The sequence below is a fragment of the Nomascus leucogenys genome, chromosome 7b, assembly GCF_006542625.1.
Source record: "Nomascus leucogenys isolate Asia chromosome 7b, Asia_NLE_v1, whole genome shotgun sequence".
In the NCBI taxonomy this organism is placed as follows: domain Eukaryota; kingdom Metazoa; phylum Chordata; class Mammalia; order Primates; family Hylobatidae; genus Nomascus; species Nomascus leucogenys.
In genome coordinates this window covers 74,199,858-74,223,252 of record NC_044387.1, presented here as the reverse complement: position 1 = coordinate 74,223,252, position 23,395 = coordinate 74,199,858, and the positions used below count along the sequence as shown (strand labels likewise).

Genomic DNA, 23,395 nt, shown 5'->3' with positions numbered 1-23,395 from the left:
CATTTACTGGACACTACCTCCCACCCCCTGCAATGTGCCAGAAACCCTGAAAGACAGACAAAAAGCAATTGGGAGACTAAGATAACCCCTGTACTATCTAAACTTTTGGTTTGGCCAAGTGGAAGTCATCTGTGTTGGGCAACACTTTGGTTTTTACACCTGGATAACTAGCTTTTAACTATTACAGCCTGGGCTGGCAGCTTCAGTAGAGCCATGTGGGATTTTCACCTTGATAGGTCAGGCAGTGTATGTTGGCTCTGTCCAAAGGCAAGTAACTATTTTTATACAGTTGGATGATGCTGGGCCTCAAACAAATGACAAGTAGGCCCTGCACGTCTGGCACAGGCCCTGAAACAAGATCCAGGCTCGGCAAAGGTTTAAGCTTTGTGATGCAGGCTGCCGTCGCTTGACCTTGAGTAGCATGGGCACAGCTTATACTTAAGTAGGCATCGCTGTGGCGAGAATTAGGCTATAAAAGAAAGGACACTATGGTGGTTCCTCAAAAAACTTGAACAGAATTACCAATTCCATTTCTAGGTATACACTCAAAAGTGATAGCAGGGACTCAGATACTTATATACCCATGTTCATAGCAAGACTACTCATAAATGCCACAAGGTGGATAAACAAAACATGATATATATGTGCAACAGAAAATTATTCAGCCTTAAAAAGGAATAAAATTCTGATACATGCTATATAACATGGGTGAACCTTGAAGACATTATGCTAAATGAAATAAACCAAACACAAAGGGACAAATACTGTATAATCCCACTTCTATGAGGGACCTAGAATAGTCCAATTCATAGAGACAGAAAGTAGAACAGTGGTTGCCAGGGAGAATAGTGGTGGCTGAGGGAAGGTGTTTAATGGGTATGGAGTTTCCCCTTGGGGTGATGAAAGGGTCCTGGAGACAGATGGTGGTGATGACTGTACAACACTGTGAATGTACTTACTGTCAGTGAACTGTACACATACAAATGGTGAAAATGGTAAATTTTGTGTTAAGTATATCTTACCCCATATATATAGGGAAGGGGGAAGGCAAGAACGAGACACAGCTGAAATGGTTTGAAATAACCAAACTGGGCCGGGTGCGGTAGCTCATGCCTGAAATACCAGCACTTTGGGAGGCTGAGGCGGGCAGATTACCTGAGTTCCACCAGCCTGACCTGAGTTTGAGACCAGCCTGACCAACATGGTGAAACCCTATCTCTACTAAAAACACAAAAATTAGCCGGGCGTGGCCATAGGCGCCTGTAATCCCAGCTACGTGGGAGGCTGAGGCAGGGGAATCACTTGTACCCGGGAGGCAGAGGTTGCAGTGAACCAAGATCACGCCACTGCACTCCAGCCTGGGCAACAAGAGCGAAACTCTGTCTCAAAAAACAAAACAAAACAAAAAGAAATAACCAAACCTTGCTGGGTAACCAATACAAAGTTATAGCTAGACAGACAGAATGAGTTCTAGTGTTCTACAGCACTACAGGGTGACTGCAGTTGACTACAATAAAGCCAGAAGGGAGGATTTTGAATGTTCACGACACAATGAAATGATAAATGTCTGAGGTGATAACACACTAATTACCCTGAGTGGATCGTTACACATTGTATACATTATCAAAATAGCACTCTCTATCCCATACCTAAGTATAATTATTACATGTCAACTAAAGAGGAAAAAAAAAATAAAACAACATCTCGAAAGCCAGGTTAAACAGACATAAAAAGACAAGTGAAGATACTTTGAGATCTCATTGTACAGGTATTCAAAATGAAATATATCTTTGTGCTAAATGGAGCTTTTAAAAGAATCTAATAAAGGAAGACAGGCAAGATCTCAGCAGACTGGAATTGCTCCTCAAAAAACAGGCCAGGCATGGTGGCTCACACCTGTCATCCTAGCACTTTGGTAGACCAAGGCAGGTGGATCACTTGAGCTCAGGAGTTTGAAACCAGCCTCAGCAACATGGTGAAACCCTGTCTCCACAAAAAAATATAAAACTTAGCTGGGCGTGGTGGTACATGCCTGTAGTCCCAGCTACTCAGGAGGCTGAGGAGGGAGGATCACCTGAGCTCGGGAGGCCAAGGTTGTAATGAACCGTGACTGCACCACTGTCCTCTAGCTTGGGAAACAGAGCATGAACCTGTCTTAAAACAAAAGTAAAAATAAAAATAATTAAGAAACCACGACTGAGTTCTAGGAACTGTGAAGAAATACACTTAAATCCCCCATAGTAAACAATTAAGGAGCTCTACCATCAAAGACTGAGGCAGCTACACCAAGCCTTACACAAACCTGGACACGTGAGAGGAAACCAGGAAGGTGAGTGTGGAATGCTCAGTGCATTTTTCAATGGAAATACAATTACTGCTTGTGCCCTGAGGGAATACGCTTGAGAAGTTTATGGCATTTAGGACTCAATCAAGAGAAGGCGCAGCAAAGAGGAAACCATTAAAGGGGAACCAGGCAGGACAAGATAAACCGAGCCTGGGCCTGACTGGGACACTGGGCTGACAGGAGAGTATCTCTTACGTAAGATTATGCAATGCAACAAACAGAAAAAAATTTGTTTGAACTATAGATGTTTTTAGTAGACCCAGAACTTGATTTTATCTCTTTTGCTTTGGGAGAACACACCGAAAAAAATCTAGAGAAAGATCTAAAGGGAAAATAAATATCTAGACCAAAAAGTTAGGAATGCACTAATTTAAAAAGAAAGAGACTAACACAAAAAGCTGGTTAAATTGAACAGTGGAGAACAAGCAAGTCCTGGGGGCACAGCCGACTAACACAGAAAAAGAAGGAACTATCCCCACTAGGCCCTGATGGACTCACACTTCCAAAGTGTCAACAACTGCTCACCTCAGGGCATCTGCTGAGAACACCACTCCAGTTGAAATAAGTGGACAAAAAGGAAACAACTTTCCCTTAGAAGCAACCTTCCCTAAGAAGTTTCAGAAGTCCCCGCAAGTCCACAGTGAGAGGCAATGGAAACCACCCTGTGCACAGATCTCAACGTCACTGCCCACAGACTGCAGAAGCTCTGCTGCTAACACAGCCTCCATACCACTAGCACGAAAGTGCCGGGAAATGCCAGAAACAAGGGCCCAAGGAAGAAACAGAAATCCACACACAGAAAACAGAAGACAGGCAGGCCAAGTATCTGGGCTACCGCCAGGCAAATTTATAAACTCTGAGGGAAGGCCAGAGCATCTCAGGCGCCCCTTCCTGAGCAGAGCGGTGGTATGCACAGGTGGCTCCTCTCTAACCCCCAAAGTACCCAGATTAGCCTCCTGACTAATGGTGATCTCTCCCTGCCAAGCGTTAAGGGCAAAGGTCTAAGACTCGACAACCAGCATGGATCCAAGCGGAAAGCAAGGTGAGGCTCTCTCCAACTTCCTTTCCTCTCTTTGGTAAATATGAAATACTGGGGACGATTCTGCTTAAAATTAGTGCTTGGAGGGCTGGGGGGTGGGGGGACACGTTTTCCAATTTTTTTGGATGTGAAGTTAATAATCTGTTATTCTTGTGTGTTTCATTAAGACTGTAGATTCAAGTGAGGCTCAAATGACTTACTATTGAACCACTATAAATTCTGAAACCTTGGGGAAACCATGCACATTCTAGCAAAAACAAATCCAGCCTGTAGCTACTAAAAGTTCCCCAGCTGCACAGAGGCATGGAGAACTTCTGATTAAAATAAAAATAAAATAAAACAAGAAATTGAAGAGGACTTCAAATTCTTTGAATGTTAACTCACAGGCCAAGATAACTGGATACACTACCATAGCCTTGAACTTTCATGTCCCGTGGGGAGGTCGAATCTCTGAATATTAAAGTTCTCCCGGAATTTCATAATAGGAGAGGGTTTATATTCAGAAGCTTCCTTTTAAAAGTTAAATGATTAAGGCATTTCAGCTATGTGCCAGAGACTAGTTCTAAGCTCTTTACATAAATTGATTGATTCAATAGCTACACCAACCGTATCCGAAAGGGCTATTATTACATATTTTACAGATAAACTGAGACACAGGGAGATTAGGTAACTTGGCTAAAGTCACTCAGAACCAAGATTTTTAGCCAGGTGGTCTGGTTTGGAATTCACCCTCTTATTCACTCCCACTATGCATCTCTATGACAGGCATTTTATATGGCTGATATTTTCTACTGCCATATTTTAACACTGTTATTTAATCTCACCACAAAAGCTCTGATAAACTGTACTGGATATTGCAGTTGAAAAGAATTTGGCATGGGAAACAGAGGAAGATGTGAACTTTCAACCCTGGTTACAGCGTGGCCTTGGGGCAGATTATTAGTGAATTTATCTAATCCATCTCAAAGCTGTCTAGGGGCAAACTCAACAGCAGACCCCAGCAGTTCAAGGAGGGTCAATGAAGAAATCAGGGGAGGGGTTGGCTCTCAGGGGAGGAGGAACAGGTCTGAGAAGGTGAAAGCACAGGGCTGATCTCGGGCTTAACAGGTAATTCCAAAGGGTCAAGAGCACAGAAACCAAGGACATCACAATGAAAGGCTTCTCTTTCCCTAAACCCCAAGCCTTCCTCTCTCCTTGGAGGCCGAGGAATTCCCTAATTGGTGGGCAACAGACAAGCATCCTGTGCTGTAGGAAGGGGTTAGCAGGGGAGGGGGGCTCTTGGAGGAGTTGGTTTCTTTCCTCCTCCTCTCTACCCTTTGGGAAGCATCTGTCCTTCAGACCCAAACTTCCCCTCCAGTGGGCCACACCCCAAAGTCTACCCTAGGGGAGAAGGAGTTAGTAACTCCTGGCTCTCTTACCCTAGCTGATACAGGAGAATATGTCTTATCAGTAATACAAAGCCGGTTTTAGTTCTCTAACTCCAGATTCTTAAATATCCAATGATTCAGAACTTGGTCAGGAAGAAAGGTGTTATTTATAAGGTATCTCTAAGTCTTCTAACAAAAGTTTCTAAAGTACTCTAATAGAATAAATGAAAGTCAAAGGAAAGTCTGTGTGTCATGTCTTCATAAATAGCTTATTATAATGTTTTCCTTTTTAAGATTCACTTATCCAATTATCAATCATTTATTTACTACATGTTATATTGCCAGACTCTATGCTAGGTAATAGGAAAACAAAGATTAGGGCATAATTCTTGCTCTTAAGGGGTTAAATCTAGTACAGAAAAATTCATAAAAACAAAAGCTTTTGAGTATTATAGCTGCTACAACAGGGATCTCTTAGGGATTTCAGTAAGGAACTAGTCAATTCTCCTGGGAGGCAAAAAAAATAAAGAGAGACAAGGTAAACATTGAGTTAAAAGAGGGACCAGGAAACTGTGTCCTCACAGTAGCCAAGAAAGCCGAGATTTTAAAGCAGCAAACAAGGAGGAAGACGGAGCGTGAAGAGACACCACTGAGTCTGAAACAAAAGTGAGGGGAGGGAGAACACCCCTACTCACACATCTTGGTATTCTTTCTAGAGTCTTCACGACGCGCCCCTCCTTTCTTCCAGTCACCAACCCTCCTCTACCTCTCCCCTTCCCAAGTTCCCATTCCACAGAAGCATTCTCACTTGAAACTTCAGAAAATTTTTAGAAGTTTAAGCAATTCCTTTTAAAAAAAAAAAAACAACAAAAAAAGCTATATTCAGAAGTAGGTAGATAAGTAAATGTATATCACTTAATTTCCCCTTAACATATAATCATTTTCCAGAGATTGACAGCCTATCATTCCTATGTAAAAAAAGATCAAACAACTTTTATCACTCAAAGAAACTGAAAGGAGTGCTAGCTTACCTTAGGTAGATAGCAAGGGAAGGATTTCCAGAGAGCCCCCAGTTCAAGGGTTAGTGCCTTATTCCCACATAACATAAAAAGCAGCCTGGGGGCCGGGCATGGTGGCTCACACCTGTAATCCCAGCACTTTGGGAGGCCCAGGCAGTAGGATCACCTGAGGTCAGAAGTTCGAGACCAGCCAGGCCAACGTGGTGAAACCCCATCTCTACTAAAAATACAAAAATTAGCTTGGCGTGGTGGCACGTGCCTGTAATCCCAGCTAGCTACTTGGGAGGCTGAGGCAGGAGAATAGCTTGAACCCTGGAGGCGGAGGTTGCAGCGAGCCGAGATCGTGCCATTGCACTCCAGCCTGGGTGCCAAGAGCAAAAGTCTGTCTCAAAAAAAAAAAAAAAAAAAAACAGCCTGGGGGAAAAAAATCTAGCTTTCTTCTTTCACTTACTAAACTTTCACTCTAACCTCACCTTCATGCCGTGCTCCTTAATCCTCTTGGAGGTAGGACAAAAAAACTCCAGGTGTTACATCAAACAACAAAACACGGTTACATCTCGGTGCACTGCTAAAACTACAACAAAATGTTACTAAATACGTTATGTTTACACAGGTATTTGTAGGAATTCTCAGCTATCACAATACTACTTATTCCATTTAATTAATTATGTAAGACTATCAGGAAAATGGGACAGCTCTAAAGACCCTTAACCTTTCTCTGTTCTCTCTTTTTCCATCTTCAAATCCTAGATCAGGTATTTTGTAACTTGTTAGTGAGAAATGTGCCCCTTTCCATTTCCTCATCAAACTGTGATTGAAAGGCTTTCCACGTTCTCCTCCTTACGCTGATTTTACTTCCCTTCTAGATTGCCACGTTAATTGACAGGGATCAGCACCTTAGAAGGCAAGTAGCAGGTAACAACTTGGGGCACCCACCCCCAGGCCGAATCTAGCAGGCGCCACGCTGCAGGCAGCCCGGGACCGCAACCTTTGCCCAGCACCTGTCCCTGGCAGGCGGGCACGAGGGTTTGACACCACACACTGAAAGCAAGGGCTGTGCCAGTTTTAAAAGGTGAGGAAGTCCTGGTCTGAAATGTATTAGATATCACACAGAATATCCAGAGATAATCTCTCCTGTACACAATCCAGCAACATGTTGCCATGGTAGGGGAGAAAATCCCTCATCCACACATAAACTTAGAAAAAATACTGCAAGGAGACAACCAACTATTAATTACGATGATCATTGCCAAGTATGACTGTGGTCTTAAAGTTTATTTCTAATGTTTCATTTCTCTGGGTTTCCCATGTTTTCTTATAATCACATTATACCTTCTGATAATCCCAGAATATCGTTAAGAGCAAATCTCTTAGACAATTCAATAATTTGATACTATGTTTAGACACACACACACACAAAGACAAAACTACCTTTACTTGGCAGAACTCTGTGTCAGGGTTTTCCTCTAACTTTAAAACCAAATTTCAGCCGGGCACGGTGGCTCACGCCTGTAACCCTGGCACTCTGGGAGGCTGAGGCAGGCGGATCACGAGGTCAGCAGATCAAGACCATCTTGGCTAATACGGTGAAACCCCGTCTCTACTAAAAATACAAAAAATTATCCGGGCGTGCTGGCGGGCACCTGTGGTCCCAGCTATTCGGGAGGCTGAGGCAGGAGAATGGCATGAACCCGGGAGGCGGAGCTTGCAGTGAGCCGAGATTGCGCCACTGCACTCCAGCCTGGGCGACAGAGTGAGACTCCATCTCAAAAAAAAAAAAAAGTTTCCCACATTATCTTATAATCACATTTTTAACAATGACATTATTTACAATGATTCCAATAATAATAAGTTCTTTTCAATCTTTCAGACAAAGTGTATGGCCAATGATCCTAAATGCCAGATTCTGAGACAATGCCAATTTCAAATATTCTGTTTTGCCCAAATAAGTCACTGAAACACTCCCCAAATCTCAATGGCTTGAATCCAATACATTACTGGAGAGAACATTTAAATAATAAAATTTCTTGCCTTCTCATGAGCCTAACACAACATAAACCCCACCATATATTTAGTTACAACTGTAGTCTAATTTTAATACTTGTCACACATTCCCAAATAGGTATCATAATTATAATTAAAAGAACTACTTAATATTCTACTATGTTGATATACTTAAATTTACCAAATCCTTTTTCTACTGTTGGGACTTTAAGTTGCATCTTCTTTTTTGCCATAATAAAAATGCTTCAGAGAACACTGTATTTGCATTTATCTTTTCTGGATCATGGATTACTAAAGCAATAGATATGAAAATCAATACAGCATTTACTAAATTTGGGAAAAATTTAAAGCATACTGAGCTGTCATTGCCAAGGACCAAAATGTGCCCTTATTACAAAAATTACAAAAAGTTAATAATTATTCACTGGCTCTACTCTCAATCTTCACCAAGTAACTTAAACTCTAAGTCCATTCTATAATTTCTAAAATAAGAATAATACCACCTGCCCTGGTAGTAAATCTGCTGAAGGTCAAACTGGTTGATGTGGTGAAAAGGTGAAGTTATACAAATCTTAGATGTTATGACTAGTAGATATGCTATTTGGGGATCTCAACTCAGATGCCCATTGACTCATTTATCTATTAAAAACTCTGGGAGTCCTCAATGCACTAGACACGAAATTGATAGAGATTATAATAATGAAAAAGCAGGCCCTGTCCCTCCTGCAGAGCTTCATGGAAGAGCAGGAGAGAGACATCCGAGACTCTAAGCATTAAGGCAGGGCGTGGACCAAGTGGCATGCAGACCTCGAGCACAGGCTGCCTGGGAACCTGGAGAGGTGCCAGAGAGGCGATATCTGAACTGGGTCTTGAAGGATGGAATTAGAAGAATAATTAGAATGGGATACAAGCTTATGAGGCTAAGAGAGCTTGTGGAAAAGGGATGGCATGTTCTGGGAATGATGAAAGGTCTGTGGGGCCAGAGTTCAGAAAAGAGGGGTAGAAGCTCTGAGCCTGGAGGGAAAAGCTGGTCCCAGGTTATCAAGGACCTTGTATGCCAAGCAAAGGAGCTTGGACTTTATCCTGTAAACAAGAGAGGGCTCAGCTAATCCAGTGGCCAGGGAATTAACAACCAGTTTTGTGTAAGATGACATCACCAGCAGCAGAGTGACATGTGAACTGGAGCAGAAAGAGAATGACTGGAAGAAAACCCAAGTGACAAATAACAAGAAGAATGCAACAAAAGGAGGAGAGCCTCAGCCTGTCATTCAGACCCACCATGACAGTGACTTTCCTCGCTAGGAATTCTCTCTGCATGAAGGTCAAAACAATAAAAAAGAAGGACCAAATGAAAAGGTTTAAAAAAGCAATCTTAACTCCATGTTTTCCTATTATCTTGGTCCACATGGTCAACCATAAAAAAATGCCTCAAACTAGGTAGCTTACAAACAACAGAAATTTATTGCTCACAGTTCTGGGAAGTCCAGGATCAAGGTACCAAGAGATTCTAGTGAGGGCTGGTTCCTCCTAGATGGCACCTGCTATGTGCCATCTATGTCCTCAAATGGCAGAAGGGGCAAACAAGCCCCCTTGGGCCTTTCTTTTTTTTTTTTTGAGATGGAGTTTTGCTCTTGTCTCCCAGGCTGGAGTACAATAAGATGAGCTCGGCTGACTGCAACCTCCGCCTCCCGGGTTCAAGCAATTCTCCTACCTCACCCTCCCCAGTAGCTAGGATTACAGGCACGCATCACCACACACAGCTAATTTTTGTATTTTTAGTAGAGACGGGGTTTCACCATGTTGGCCAGGCTGGTCTTGAACTCCTGACCTCAGGTGATCTGCCCACCTCGGCCTCCCAAAGTGCTGGGATTACAGGTGTGAGCCAACGCATCTGGCCAGGCCTCTTTTATTAAAGGTACCAATCCTATTCATGAAGGCCCCTTCCTCATGACCTGGTCACCTCGCAAGGGCCCCACCTCTTAATACGATTGCATTGAGGATTCAACTCAGCACATGAATTGGGAGCAATAAGAAAAACTGAATGCATACCTTTGTGTGCAGTGTTGTAATAAATGTGAAGAGAAATACCACACGTGGTTCACATATATCACAACGCTGCACACAAAATCGCACATCCAGGCCAAGCTTGGTGGTTTACACCTGTAATCCCAGCACTTTGAAAAGCTGAGGTGGGTGGATCAATGAGTCCAAGAGTTTGAGACCAGGCAGGGCAACATGGCGAAACCCTGTCTCTACAAAAAATACAAAAATTAGCCAGGCGTGGTGGCATGCGCCTGTGATCTCACCTACTGAGGCTGAAGCAGAAGGATGGCTCAAGCCCAGGAGGCTGAAGTCGCAGTGAGCTGAGACAGTAACACTGTACTCCAGCCTCGGTGACAGAGCGAGACCCTGTCTCAAAAAAAAAAAAAAAAAAAAAAAGGGTACATATCCGTTTTCTCACCGCTTTCCTTTCTCATGATTGAATTTTGCTAAGTTTGCAGCAGCAAAACATCTGTTACCTTCTGAGATTATTCTGGCAACCCAAATTTCAAGTTTTGCAACAGATAACTCATAACGATCTTTTAAATGCCATTTGAATTATGTGTCCTCAACATACCACATCAAGCACATCTCCCATTTTACAATCCATGCTCCACAGTTTTATAAAATATTCCTGCTGCTTTTCCTTCTCTGATCAGCATGTCACAGATGGATGAGTCAAGCAGTAACTGCAAATTTTGGAACCTTCACCTTCCAGACTATTTATGTGCAGGGATCCTTGGGTACATGCCTTTCTACCCTCTGCCTATGCTGAAGCCAGATAATTTTTTAAATATTCAATGAATTATACTAAAATCCATATTTAGACCCATATGTAAGGCAGACCCAAACATATAATCAGCCTGTACTTTTTACCCACTCACATACAAAAATCTAAAAATTATATGGCCCTGTTGTCTCAGTGAAAATACTTTTAAATTACTATTATCATCTTAGTCTCAGTTTTCTTTTTCATAATGATTCAATTGACATACATAAAACAACTGTATTTCTTCTCTCAATTTCAAATTTTATTCCTAAACCAGAGTTATTTTCTCTTCACATGGCACTAAGGGAACAAGTTAAAGAAAAGCTGATGACATATTTCTGTCTAAACCTTCTTGCTTAGCTTTCTATCAGATATACTTTTTAGCTCTATACTGGAGAAGAGGCAATTATGCCTTTGGTACCTTCCACACCCTCTTATCCTCTTTAAGGGAGTCTGACCTCCTGAATCCACTAACTCCCCAACCCTGGACAACGGGCTCTTGACAACAGGCAGAGAGTAAAAAACGTAAAACCAGTAGAATATCAAAATAAAGACATTCCTTTCTAAGAACAGTTGACAACGTTACAGCCACTTAAAATACAACAAATAACTCACATAACGTATGCAATTTAGATGCAGAAATATTATAGTCAAGATTTTTTTCTTCTAGAGGAATGCCACAATTATTTCTTAGGTTTAAATTTTGTAAGTTTTTGTTTTTAGGTATAGCAAGCCTTAAAAAATACTTTAGGCTGGGTGCGGTGGCTCATGCCTGAAATTCCAAGCACTTTAGGAGGCCAAGATAGGCGGATCACGAGGTCAGGAGTTCAAGACCAGCCTGATCAACATGGTGAAACCCTGTCTCTACTAAAAATACAAAAATTAGCTGGGCTTAGTGGTGCATGCCTGTAGTCCCAGCTACTCAGGAGGCTGAGGCAGCAGAATTGCTTGAACCTAGGAGGCGGAGGTTGCAGTGAGCTGAGATTGCACCACTGCACTCCAGCCTAGGCAATAGAGCAAGACTCTGTCTCAAAAAAAAAAAAAAAAAAACTTTAAAATTTATTTTTCTAAATCACAGTAAAAGTGAAAGAAATTAACGTAACTGCCTTTTAAGAAGTTTTTTTTTGATATGCAGATTTTTAATACTTGTTTCTAACAAAAGACCAGCTAAAAAAATAAATTAAGTTTCATCTACAAACTCTGAAGTACTTTATACCGTAACATCACAAGAGTAGGGACACTGTGTGTGTTCATGGCCCTATCATTTACTGGAATACTCAATAAATAATGTTCAATAACTATTTTTGACTAATGGGAGAGAACTATGGGCAAAAGGAGCAGCCTTAGAAAGTGACTTAACTAAACTCACAGATCCTAGAATAAATGAAAAATGAAGGAAAGAATCTACAGCCAGGTATGGGGCCACAGATGAGAGGTCAACAAGGATACCAAGACAATTCAATGTACAAAGAACTGTCTTTTCAACAAATGGTACTGGAACTACCAGACATCTACATGCAAAAGAATGAAAATGAATCCCTTCCTCACACCATATGCTAAAACTTAAAGTCAGGATGCGTCATAAACCTAAATGTAAACTATAAAACTTTAGAAGAAAACATAGGAGTAAAGCTTCATAACATTAGGCCTTTTTAGATATAATATTAAAATCATAAAGTGAAAAAAGAAAAACAGAAAAACTTGACTTCATCAAAATTTAAATCTTTTGTACTTAAAAGGGCATCATCAAGAAAATGAAAAGACAACCTATAGAAAGGGAGAAAATATTTGCAAACCATGTACCTGATAAAGGTCCAATGTCCAGAATTTAATACATTTACTACTCAACAATAAAAAGACAAACACAATTTTAAAATGTGCAAAGGATATGAACAGCCACTTCCCCAAAGATGATATAAAATGGCCACTGAGCACATGAAAACATGCTCAATGTCATTATTCATTACAAAAACGCAACTCAAAACCACATGAGACACCACTTCATGCCCAGTAAGATGGCTATTTAAAAAAACAAACAAAAATGGAAGACAAGTGTTGGCAAAGTTGTAGAAGACTGGAATCCTCATTGCTAGTGGGATTGTAAAATGATGCAACCACTTTAGAAAACAGTTTTACAGTTCTTCAAAATGTTAAACATGGAATTACCATATGACCCAGCAAAATTCCACTCCTAAGTATACACCTAAGAGAAAAGATATGAAAGATATGTCCACACAAACTTACACAAGAATGTTCATAGCAACATTATTCATAATAGCCAGAGTAGAAACAACGAAAATGTCCACCAACTGATGATGAATGGTTAGGCAAAATGTGGCATGTCCTACGACGTGTATTACTTGCAATAAAAAGGAATGAAATACATGGATGAAACTGAAAACATGCTAAGGGAAAGATGCCAATCACAAAAGACCATACATTTCATTTATATAAGATGTTCAAAAGAGACAAATCTTTAGAGACAGAAAATAAGAGACTGCAGCAATGAAAATGTTCTAAAATTAGACAGTGATCGTGAGGGCTGCGCAACCTGGATATACTAAAACGGATGGTATACTTTAAGTGGGCAGATTTGTGGTATGTGAATTATATTTCATAACACTGTTTACAAAATACATTTTAAAAACACAAAAAAGAAAAAAAACAGAGCTTGGTATCTTCTGAAGCAGAAACAAAGACCAAGAAAAGCCAAGGCACTGCCAAAGCAGGCTACAGTGCAGGGAGAGACAGAGATGTGGCCTGTGAGGACAGCCCCAGAGCTACCTTGGGCCAAAACTCCACTCAACCACTGCTTCCCAGGTGAGGTGCAGGGAGTACAACGGGAAGCCCAATCAGACGGTCCCTGTTTTCATGCAGCTTCCATTCCATGGGTGATGGAAAGAATGGTGAAGCGATTGCATCATGTGGGCATGTGGTTATTTAATGGATATAAGTATGGGAGCGGAAGTCTAGATAAGTATGGGAGCAGAAATTAGGATGGGGAGAGAGGCAAAAGTCCCTGAAGAGCTCAAGCGCGAGTTGAAAAAGGAAGGATGAAATAAGGGTTAATTCGGAGAAAAGTTGGAGGTGGAGGTTGAGAACATTGCAGACACAAGGGACCTGTGGCAGGAGGGAAAATGGCACTGCACAAGTGAGCGGGGGAAGGCTCTTGTGGCCATGAGCTAGAGACTAAGAACAGGTGGTGAGCAATGGGGCTGAAGAGAGACAGCAGCCAGACCACGCAGGCCTTACAGCTATAAGCGGGATTTGGTTTAAATTATAAGACCTACGGGAATGCACTGAAGGGTTTCAAGCAGGTGACTAATGTGGTCCAACTTGAATTTTTGGGAAAGAGGTAGGAAGGGGCTAAAGTAGATCCTGGCAGTTAATGGGATACTATCAGTTGGCCATCAGAGAGATGAGGATGCCCCGGGTGTGGTAAAGGGCAGGAGGCATCATGAGAAGTACACAGGATCTGCCAGGCCAGGGGGATGAGAGAATGGGTATGCTGTTCTAGCTCTCTAGGAGACCACAGAGTCAGTTTCCTCTCTCCCTTCATTCCACTTATCCTTACATTAACCCCCAATAACTAAGGTATTCTGAATACCTGTCTCTATTCCAATATTTAGATCTCCACTGATGAGGCATCTGGCCCTCCAAAAATGCAAGCCACAGCACATCAGTATCAGTCTCCTGCTTAAAACCTTTCAACACATCCCCCCCTGGTTTTAGGATTTAAACCAAATATAAATTTGCAAATTAAAAGAAGTCTTCCTTAAAATTCTGCAAGGAGGGGCTTTTCAGTTTTATAAAAATAAAAATACTATTTAAAATCCCTAAGAATTATGTACTTGGTGATAAAGATCCCAGATATAACCCTAGAGGTAAATTAATTTGGTTTTTCTCCCCAACTGGAATGTAGGCTCTACGCAGATACAAACTCTAGACCAAAGCCTGGCACAAAGTAGAGGCTCAGGAAAAGTGCTGAATGAATGAAAGCCCCAGGTACTAATGGTACTAACTACAAATTCTAAGCAATGTTCTTTATTTACCAATCAGAAAGAACAGGTAAGTTTCAAGAGCTTTTCTCAATTATAAAATTATCCAGTTACAAGGAAATATGGATAATCAAAGGGAAAAAGTAGCCAACCCTATAAAATGATTCATGAAATGTATATTCAAAGAATTTAAACTTATCATTATACATCTACTACAACATCAGAAATAGTTCTTCCCACCAAGCCCCGTCCGGGCAGGGCTAGAAGCAGGACATCCTTAGGGGCCTGTTATTACTCGTGACCATGGGGGCTGCCTCCCTGAAAAGCAAGCTGGTAAGATTTAACAAGCTCTACAAAATGGTTCACAGTCTTTAACTAAAGTATCTCTCCTCTTTATGAAACATGCCCCAAGGAAACAGAGGATTCAGAAGGAAAATTAAGGAAACTTATAAAATAGGATATGGCCTAATGGTAATAACAGTGAAAAACAAGAAACATTTCAAAAGACCAACAGTAAGATTAAGCAAACTCTGGAATATCAACACTGTGAACTCCATAGCCATTAAAAAGAAGTTACGTGGAATCCACTGATATTTTATATATGTATATTATTTCTATATAATTTTTTCAAAAAGCAGAAAATAGTAAAATGACCAATTCTGAGAAGGTTACAAAGTTTGGTGGCCACCAGCATTCAAAGTAAATCTATTAAAATGACCTGCATTTGAGACAGCTGAATGCTCTGGACCTTTGGAAGCAGAAAATAAGCATTTGGTAGCTGCTTTGCAGACCCTTCTGTAGAGATTCTACGAGTGCCAATTCCAGACACCTGCAGAAAAAGAGAGAGAGAATTGCTCCTCTGTTAGAGTTTTAAAACACATCTGCCATAATGCTAAAGCACGTCTCCAAAGGAAATCTGTATTCATCAGCATGGCCTTCAAGACTCTACTAATCCAATTATTTTATTTATCTTTGTCTACAAAAAACACAATGTTTCAGAAATACAGAATGCCGGCTGAGCACGGTAGCTCACGCCTGTAATCCCAACACTTTGGGAGGCCCAGGGAGGTGGATCATTTGAGGACAGGAGTTTGAGATCAGCCTGGCCAACATGGTGAAAGCCTGTTTCTGCTAAAAATACAAAAATTAGCCAGGCAGTGGTGGGAGGCTGAGGCAGGAGAATCGCTTGTGCCTGGGAGGCGGTTGCCGTGAGCCAAGATCACACTACTGCACTCCAGCCTGGGCAACAAAGTAAGACCCTGTCTCAAAAAATAAAAAATGAAACAGATTAGAATGCTGTATTTAAGCTGAATATTCCTCACTATAGCAAATCTGTTCACAAGTAGGCAGCTCTTCTGATATGGGACCTCTTTAATGGAATCCAGTAAGAAATAACTACAAAAATTACTGTTCTTGGAACTTAAATTACTTGATGCCACATCTTGTTAAATGCCATATGAGGTACCATTTAAGGTAAAGATTCCTATTTCTGAGAATAGCAACAAGATTCTTCAAGCTCCCTTCCTGGTACCTTGATATGAATAGTGAGCTCCCTTGGAACCAGCCTCCAAGCACACAATCAATGTCTCCTCATCAGAAATATTCCTGAGCCAAGGAGGGAAGGTAGGCAAAATCACTAGAGACTGTCCTTAGAGCGCCTCCTTCTGAACGCCCGTGGGGTGAGAGCCATGAGTTTTGAAAGCCTTCTGTATTTTATGATGGGAAACTGTGTGACAGATTGCTTTGCTTTGTTCTAGTATCCTCCAAAGATCCACAGTAGGACTATAGCTCTGTCATCAGTAGGAAAGCCAGCCAACTGTGGCATGTCAGGCAGAAAACGGTGAACGCTGATGATTTTAACATCACTAACAGTCTTGTATTTTACCGACATAAACCAGGTGACAACATTTCCAAAAGTCTTCTTAAAAATATACACACACACCCCTACAGTTAAGTCACCAAAGTATGTGACAAAAGGAAAAAGTTACTCACATGATAGGAAAGGACTCCATACGAAGAGGTATTAATAAATAAGGAACTTTCAATGCTTCCTTCTTCAGTAGGTAAGAAAATAATTCTGAAGGAAGTTTTCCCCATTGCTGGAATTACCTGAAAGAAAGGTCCCCAATCAGCCATTTGGAATGGCCTCCTTTGATAAACTGTCTTTCACAGACTTTCTTTTTTTGACAATTTCTGTTAACAGACATTTGTATATCGTGCACCCTTGATTTATCAGTATCATGAATCCATAAGAATGCCCAAACTGATCAGCATCCAATTATCTGCTCTTAGATATTTCCTATATCTAAGAGGATATAGCAAATATTACCACTGACTTAGGATGAATCCTTTCGCTTCAGACTGGAGCTGTGAGTCTCACATCTTTCCTTCCCCTCCTCTTCCACCCCCACAGGTCCAACTGTCTTTAGCTAACACAGTTCTATCTCTACTTAAATATAGACAATAACCAACGTGCAAACATGTAGATATGTAATAAAAATCAGGAACAACGTTTACCCAGACAGACTGTCATAAACCAAATATTGGGCTTCCCCTTAAAACACATCCTTAGTCCCAGCTGTTTTTTTTTAAGTACATAATATCAGGCAGACATAGTAAGCAAAATAAATAAAAGCCTACTAGCAATTAGGATCTTCACTAAACGTTAAAGATCACTGAAATTAAAACTATGAGAAGACTAAGTTTGAGCCCTGTGTTATGGTGCCAATCAGCTTTACAAGGAGCCATTCACTATACCTTGCAGTTCTGCATTTAGAAAGGAGACCTAAATTTCCTAGTAGGCTTGAGAGATGGAAGAGGTCTCAACTATAAACTTGTATTAGTTACTAAATGCCTCAGAGTTTGTAGTCATTCAAGACAAGTAATACAAACTTTCTTTAGTCACAATAGAGCCATGTTAAATATATATACATTACTACACAGCTGAGAGTCTTCAAACTCTCCCCCAACCCCCCACCTCCCCCGGCCCCAGTAGATATCAAAAGCCACCAAAATTATAAAAATGAGCAACTGGAAAAGTAAATGCTAAGGTAAACACACAGAAGGAAAAGGTTTGGGTAGCAGAAAAAGGGGGAGACAGGGAGCAGAAAGTAAAAACTTCAGGCCAAAGAAAGCAAGAAAACCTGGCAGCCTGCCACGGCATAGTTTCCAGGAGTCCATCAACACCCACCCTGCAGGGAACAGGCGGCACATGGAAATGTCCAGCAGCTGCAAACACTGAATTCACCACAACCTCGCTGTCCCTACTAGGGTTGTAAGCATGGAGAATCTTTGCTGCAGGATGTCCCAGGAACCTAGGAGGAGAAACAAAGAGAAAAATCAATGTATTGTGTGGTTATAAATATTACCATACATATATATGTATTATTATATATATACACACATATTTTTAAACCCAGAAAGCTGTTGCTGTTCATCACAAAGTTAAATTATCCAATCGTGTTGGTAATAAAGCATTCAATTCACAAGTCAAAAGTCATACAACAAAAAACAATTTTATTTTATAAGGCTTAGGCCAACCCACAGTAGCACTCCATTGGTTTCAGTGTTAGAAAAATTTAACCCATCTAGGCCATTAAAATGCTTGCAAAAAAAAAAAAACAAAACAAAACACATGTAGGCGCTCACTGGCACTTCTCGGATCCGAGTCTCTAATTCAAATGAAAATATGTTTAGGTAAGAAACCGTACTCATAGAAAAACCCAATTTTTCTTAGGGTTATGTTTTCTGAGTAAGAGACTTTTTGGGGAGGTATGTATTTTCAACTCACAAAGAGATGTTACTTTATTAGGTCTTATAAAAGGAAAACTTAATTATGGCTAAAGGCCATTCTTTTGAGAAAACTGAAAATCCTGCAGCACTTTGCAGTAGAGGTTCTCATCCATTAAATTATGAGCCTTTCCAAAAACTCTGATGAAAGCTCTGGCTCCTCCCTCCACAAACATACACTTACAAAAAGTTTCATACACAGCTTCAAAACCTTCCACAAACCTCAGAGTAAGAATCCCTGCTCCGTGGCAAATACACTAATTCATGAAGGGCTTGATACTAATTCTTTTCGGCAGCACTCTCCACCTACAATGTCTTGGCTCTGATAAAGGAATTGCTAAGAGGAAAGGAGCTGGGCTCAGGCCCACCTACCTGGAGCCACCTACACGCTCCCTCTAATCACTTAACTGATTCCTACTGCTCAAGACCAAATTCAGTCTCGTTCAATTATGTTGCAATGAACAGAGAGCCAGCAAAAATTTCACTAGTCATTTCTTCAGTTTTAATAGCCTCAGTGGCAGAGAGAGCCAAATATACAGCTGTCATTCGGATGGCCTAGAAATAAAATTATATTCTAATTTAAGCTGAATGAATTATATCTATAATTGGAATAAAATTATAAAAATAACAGCATAATGAATGAATTAGGTAAAATTAGGTAAAATCTTTGATATTAAAAATGTATCCTTCAGGAAAAATGAAATGGATGTAGCTTCTCTTATATACAATGATTTCCAAAATACTATATTACTACCATCAAATCCTTGGAATTTTTCTTTTGGCTTTCACCCTTACTTTTAATCACTAGTCTTAACAAAAGGTTTAATATATCCAATGTGTATTTCAAAACATATTTCTTCACATCCCATTACAAATAAAATACCACATCAATGTGATTAAAATCCTGATTTTTCAAAGTGTTCTTAAGTAATATCATTTTTTAAAAAAATGTTCAACACTACCATACACATAAAGGGTCACTTCAGAAAAGCCTTACCTCAGAGCAGTGGGCTCGTATCTGCCTTTCTTCCCACAATTAAAATTAAATAAATAAGGACTTCTGTGGTTTTTGGTTTTAAGTAAATAATATCAATCATCAAAGTTATTAATACTTATCCTCAAAGCTTTATATCCCATTTACATAATTGAAATACAAGGTTTCTAAGAATACAAATGTCTATCAGAGAAATACATGAGAAAATAAGAATGCAAAACAGCAATGCTACAGAGCCAGTGACTGCACCACCAGAAATCTCTCCAGACCTAACAGAGAATGCCAGCTGAAGCCTAGTCACCACTGTGCTATTTTTATTCTATTTTTTAGATTCTATTTTTAAAACTGTTATGAGGATATAAATTTCCTTCACTAGTGACAACTGGAAGATACTCTGTTAATTTAACACTACAAAAGAATGATTAAAATCTCTAGGAATGATTAGCACTTTTTATCTTAGGACCAGCAGAATATTAACCCTTCACATAAGCCCTAAGAAGTAGGCAGAAGGCAACCAAGTAACAAGATCCCGATTTTACAACCCCCCAGGAAAATCAAAGCTATGAAGAGGGTTGGGATTTGCTCAAGGCCAACAGCAAAATAAACCATAGCAAAAGCTGAACTGGGACAGTGAAGAAATCAGGAGGAGAACCCTCAGGCTAAAGTTTTACTCTAATGTCTATATATTAAACCATTTGTCAGACATAAGGTAAAACTCAACTAATCTTAAATGTGTTCTAATTTAGGCTAAAGTTTGTTCTGAGTTTTTTTTTTTTAACTTCAGCAAAATGACTAATTCTCATAATCATATTCCAGATCTCACTAACAATAAAAATAGCATTATGAGAGCTCTTAGAAATCAGAAGATTTATTCTACCACTTCTAGTGAAATGACCTTGAACAAACTGCATTCCTTCTCAGCAACAAATGTATGAAAACATTTGTAGTACATGCTCAAACACAGAGATATTTGAAAACGATACACACAGACTCAGATAATGCCTGTCTTCACTGGACTGATATAAAATTCAAATGACAACGGACATGATTACACTTTGGGAACCATAAAGTGTTATATAAATGTAACTAAGTCCTCCAAAGGTGATTCACTAAAAGTCAGAAATCCTTTCAAATCAAAGACTTTCAGCATTCTCTCAGCATGCGTCTAGCTATTAGGACCAGAGATTAATGTATATTGCTAATTAACAAAAGTGTATCATATACAGTCGGCTCTCCATATCTGCAGATTCAACCAACCTTGACTGAAAGTGTTTGAGGGAAAAATAAATAAATAAATAACAATACCAAAAAAAAGAGGTAACAGTATAACTATTTACACAGTATTTACACTGTATTAGTCATTATAAGTAAACTAGAGTTTTTTGTTTGTTTTTGTTTTTTTGAAACAGGGTCTCACTCTGTCATCCAGGCTGGAGTGCAGTGGCATTATCATAGCTCACAGTAACCTTGAACTCCTGGACTCAAGTGATCCTCCTGCTTCAGCCTCATGAGTAGCTGGAAGTACAGGTGTGCACCACCATGCTTAACTAATTTTTATAAAAATTTTTATAGACACAGGGTCTCACAGTGTTGCCCAGGCTGGTCTTGAACTCCTGGCCTCAAGTGATCCTTCTGCCTCAGTCTCCCAAAGTGCTGGGATTACAGGCATAAACCACCATGCCCGGCCTCTGGAGATAATCTAAAGTATATGGGAAGTTGTATGTAAATACTATGCCAAGGACTTGAGCATCCTTAGCTTTTGGTATCCATGGGGGTCCTAGATCCAATCCCATGTGGATAACGAGGGACAACTGTAAACATACCCCCATGTGAATCGACTATAGGATTTTTTTACGTTACTGAAGAGTAAATATTTTAGACGGCCAGGATTCTATGAACTGGAATTATTATCCTAATAGCTATACTTACTGCTACTATTATTGTATCTACCAATCTGTAACATATATTCTTTTAAAGTAGGTCCTGAATCAAAATTTCTTTTCACAATAAAGACTTTTTTTTTGAGACAGAGTCTCCCTCTGTCGCCCAGGCTGGAACTCAGTGGCATGATGTTCTTGGCTCACTGCAACCTCTGCCTCTCAGGCTCAAGCAACTCTTGTGCCTCAACCTCCCAAGTAACTGGGATTACAGATGCTCACCACCATGTCTGGCTAATTTTTGTATTTTTATTAGAGTCAGGGGTTTTGCCATGTTGGCCAGGCTGGTCTCGAACTCCTGAGCTCAAGTGATCCACCCACCCCGGGCTCCCAGAGTGCTGGGGATTACAGGTGTGAGCCACTGCGCTCAGCCTCACAATAAAGATTTTTCACAAAAGTATAGCACCCTCTCAATTTAAAATCGATGAGGTTACGATAAATTCAGCTTATTTATATTATCAACTAAACTACTAAACATCCAGCTTCTATTAAACTTTCTTTACATAAGAGTAAAAATATAAAAAATCAAAAAAGCAGACACCTAGAATTTTATAAAGTCAGCAAACTCCCAGTTTTCTCTTCTTCCCTTTATAGAATCTTTTTCTAAAAAGCTTAACATGGTCCTTTTAAATTCCAAGTTCAGGCTGGGTGCAGTGGCTCATGCCTGTAATCCCAGCACTCTGGGAGGCCAAGGAGGGTGTATCCTGATCTCAAGGAGGTCAGGAGTTTGAGACTAGCCTGGCCAACATGGCAAAACATTGTCTCTACTAAAAATACAAAAATTACAGGCATGGTAGCGGGCACCCGTAGTCCCAGCTATTCAGGAGGCTGAGGCAGGAGAATCGTTTGAACCCAACAAGCGGAGGCTGCAGTGAGCTGAGACTGCACCCCTGCTCTCCAGCCTAGGTGACAGTGCAAGACTCCGTCTCAAAAAAAAAAAAAAAAAAAAAAAAAAATTCCAAGTTCTTTCTCCTTCACTGCAGCTCTAACATTTTGATGATTAGAAAGGAATGTAAAGCAAGTAATCCAGATGCATAAATGCATAAAGGAGGGCACACCAGGAGCCCACCCTAACCCAGCCCAGATGCTCTCCTATGGCCATGGTTATTTCATTCACAAAACTTTGCTTGTCACTCAAAAGGCTCTTCATGAAATTGAAGTGTTGTTTGCCAGCCCCGGAAACAAGCAGCGCTTTTACCTCTCGCTCTTGAAACTACTAATTAGAAGTTCTATCTTTTCAATGCTGCTATATTCTGCAACCAGGAAGCTTAACACTTGAAGATTCAAACTTTATCACAGACAACAAGAGTCCTTATGTTGCCTTCTCTCCACAGTGTCACCCTTCCTTAATTTTTCCAGGTTCCCAAGTTAGGCCCTCAACTGACACACAGATCACACTGTCTTCATCTTGCGGTTCTTTACAAGATACTGTAAAGTCATTACAGTTTATGCACTGCCTTCCCCATCTTGAGTCTCCAAAGTCTTAATCCTAACAACTGTAAGCATGGTGCAATTTTGAATCCAGAAGGCACAGCAAGAAGTAAAACCAAGTGAGTAAATGAATCTAGTGTACAAAAATTCAGAGACCATCAATATTTAGAGTTTTTCATTATAAAGAAACCAGATTTGTTTTGGGAAAAACAACATGACTTCTTATTAAATTCCAATCACTATAAAATATTAAAAGGTATACTTATTAAAAATTAAAGAAGGCCAGGTGTGGTGGCTCACGCCTGTAATCCCAGCACTTTGGGAGGCCGAGGCGGGCGGATCACGAGGTCAGGAGATCAAGACCATCCTGGTGAACACACTGAAACCCCGTCTCTACTAAAAATACAAAAAATTAGCCGGGTGTGGTGGCGGGTGCCTGTAGTCCCAGCTACTTGGGAGGCTGAGGCAGGAGAATGGTGTAAACCTGGAAGGCAGAGCTTGCAGTGAGCAGAGATCACGCCACTGCACTCCAGCCTGGTGGACAGAGCAAGACTCTGTCTCAAAAAAAAAAAAAAAAATTAAAGAAAGGGCTGAAACAATTCTTGTACTCTCCTTTTCACAAAAATATTTCTCTTAAGTCCCAGGATCAATATCCCTTCATATT

At 40.4% G+C, this 23,395-nt stretch overlaps 1 protein-coding gene across 1 annotated transcript in view; it reads right to left on the bottom strand.

The window, feature by feature from the left end:
- The window catches only part of TMEM131L (transmembrane 131 like), an 81,255-nt gene extending 63,417 nt beyond the window's left edge, over nt 1-17,838 (bottom strand). The window contains exons 1-3 of the mRNA XM_030816253.1: nt 17,771-17,838; nt 16,573-16,689; nt 15,299-15,409 (exon numbers count right to left, since the gene is read on the bottom strand). Coding sequence (XP_030672113.1) covers nt 15,299-15,409; nt 16,573-16,677 — 216 coding nt within the window. The 5' untranslated portion in view covers nt 16,678-16,689; nt 17,771-17,838. The remainder of the gene's footprint in view (nt 1-15,298; nt 15,410-16,572; nt 16,690-17,770) is intronic.
- Between the last annotated feature and the right edge of the window lie 5,557 nt (nt 17,839-23,395).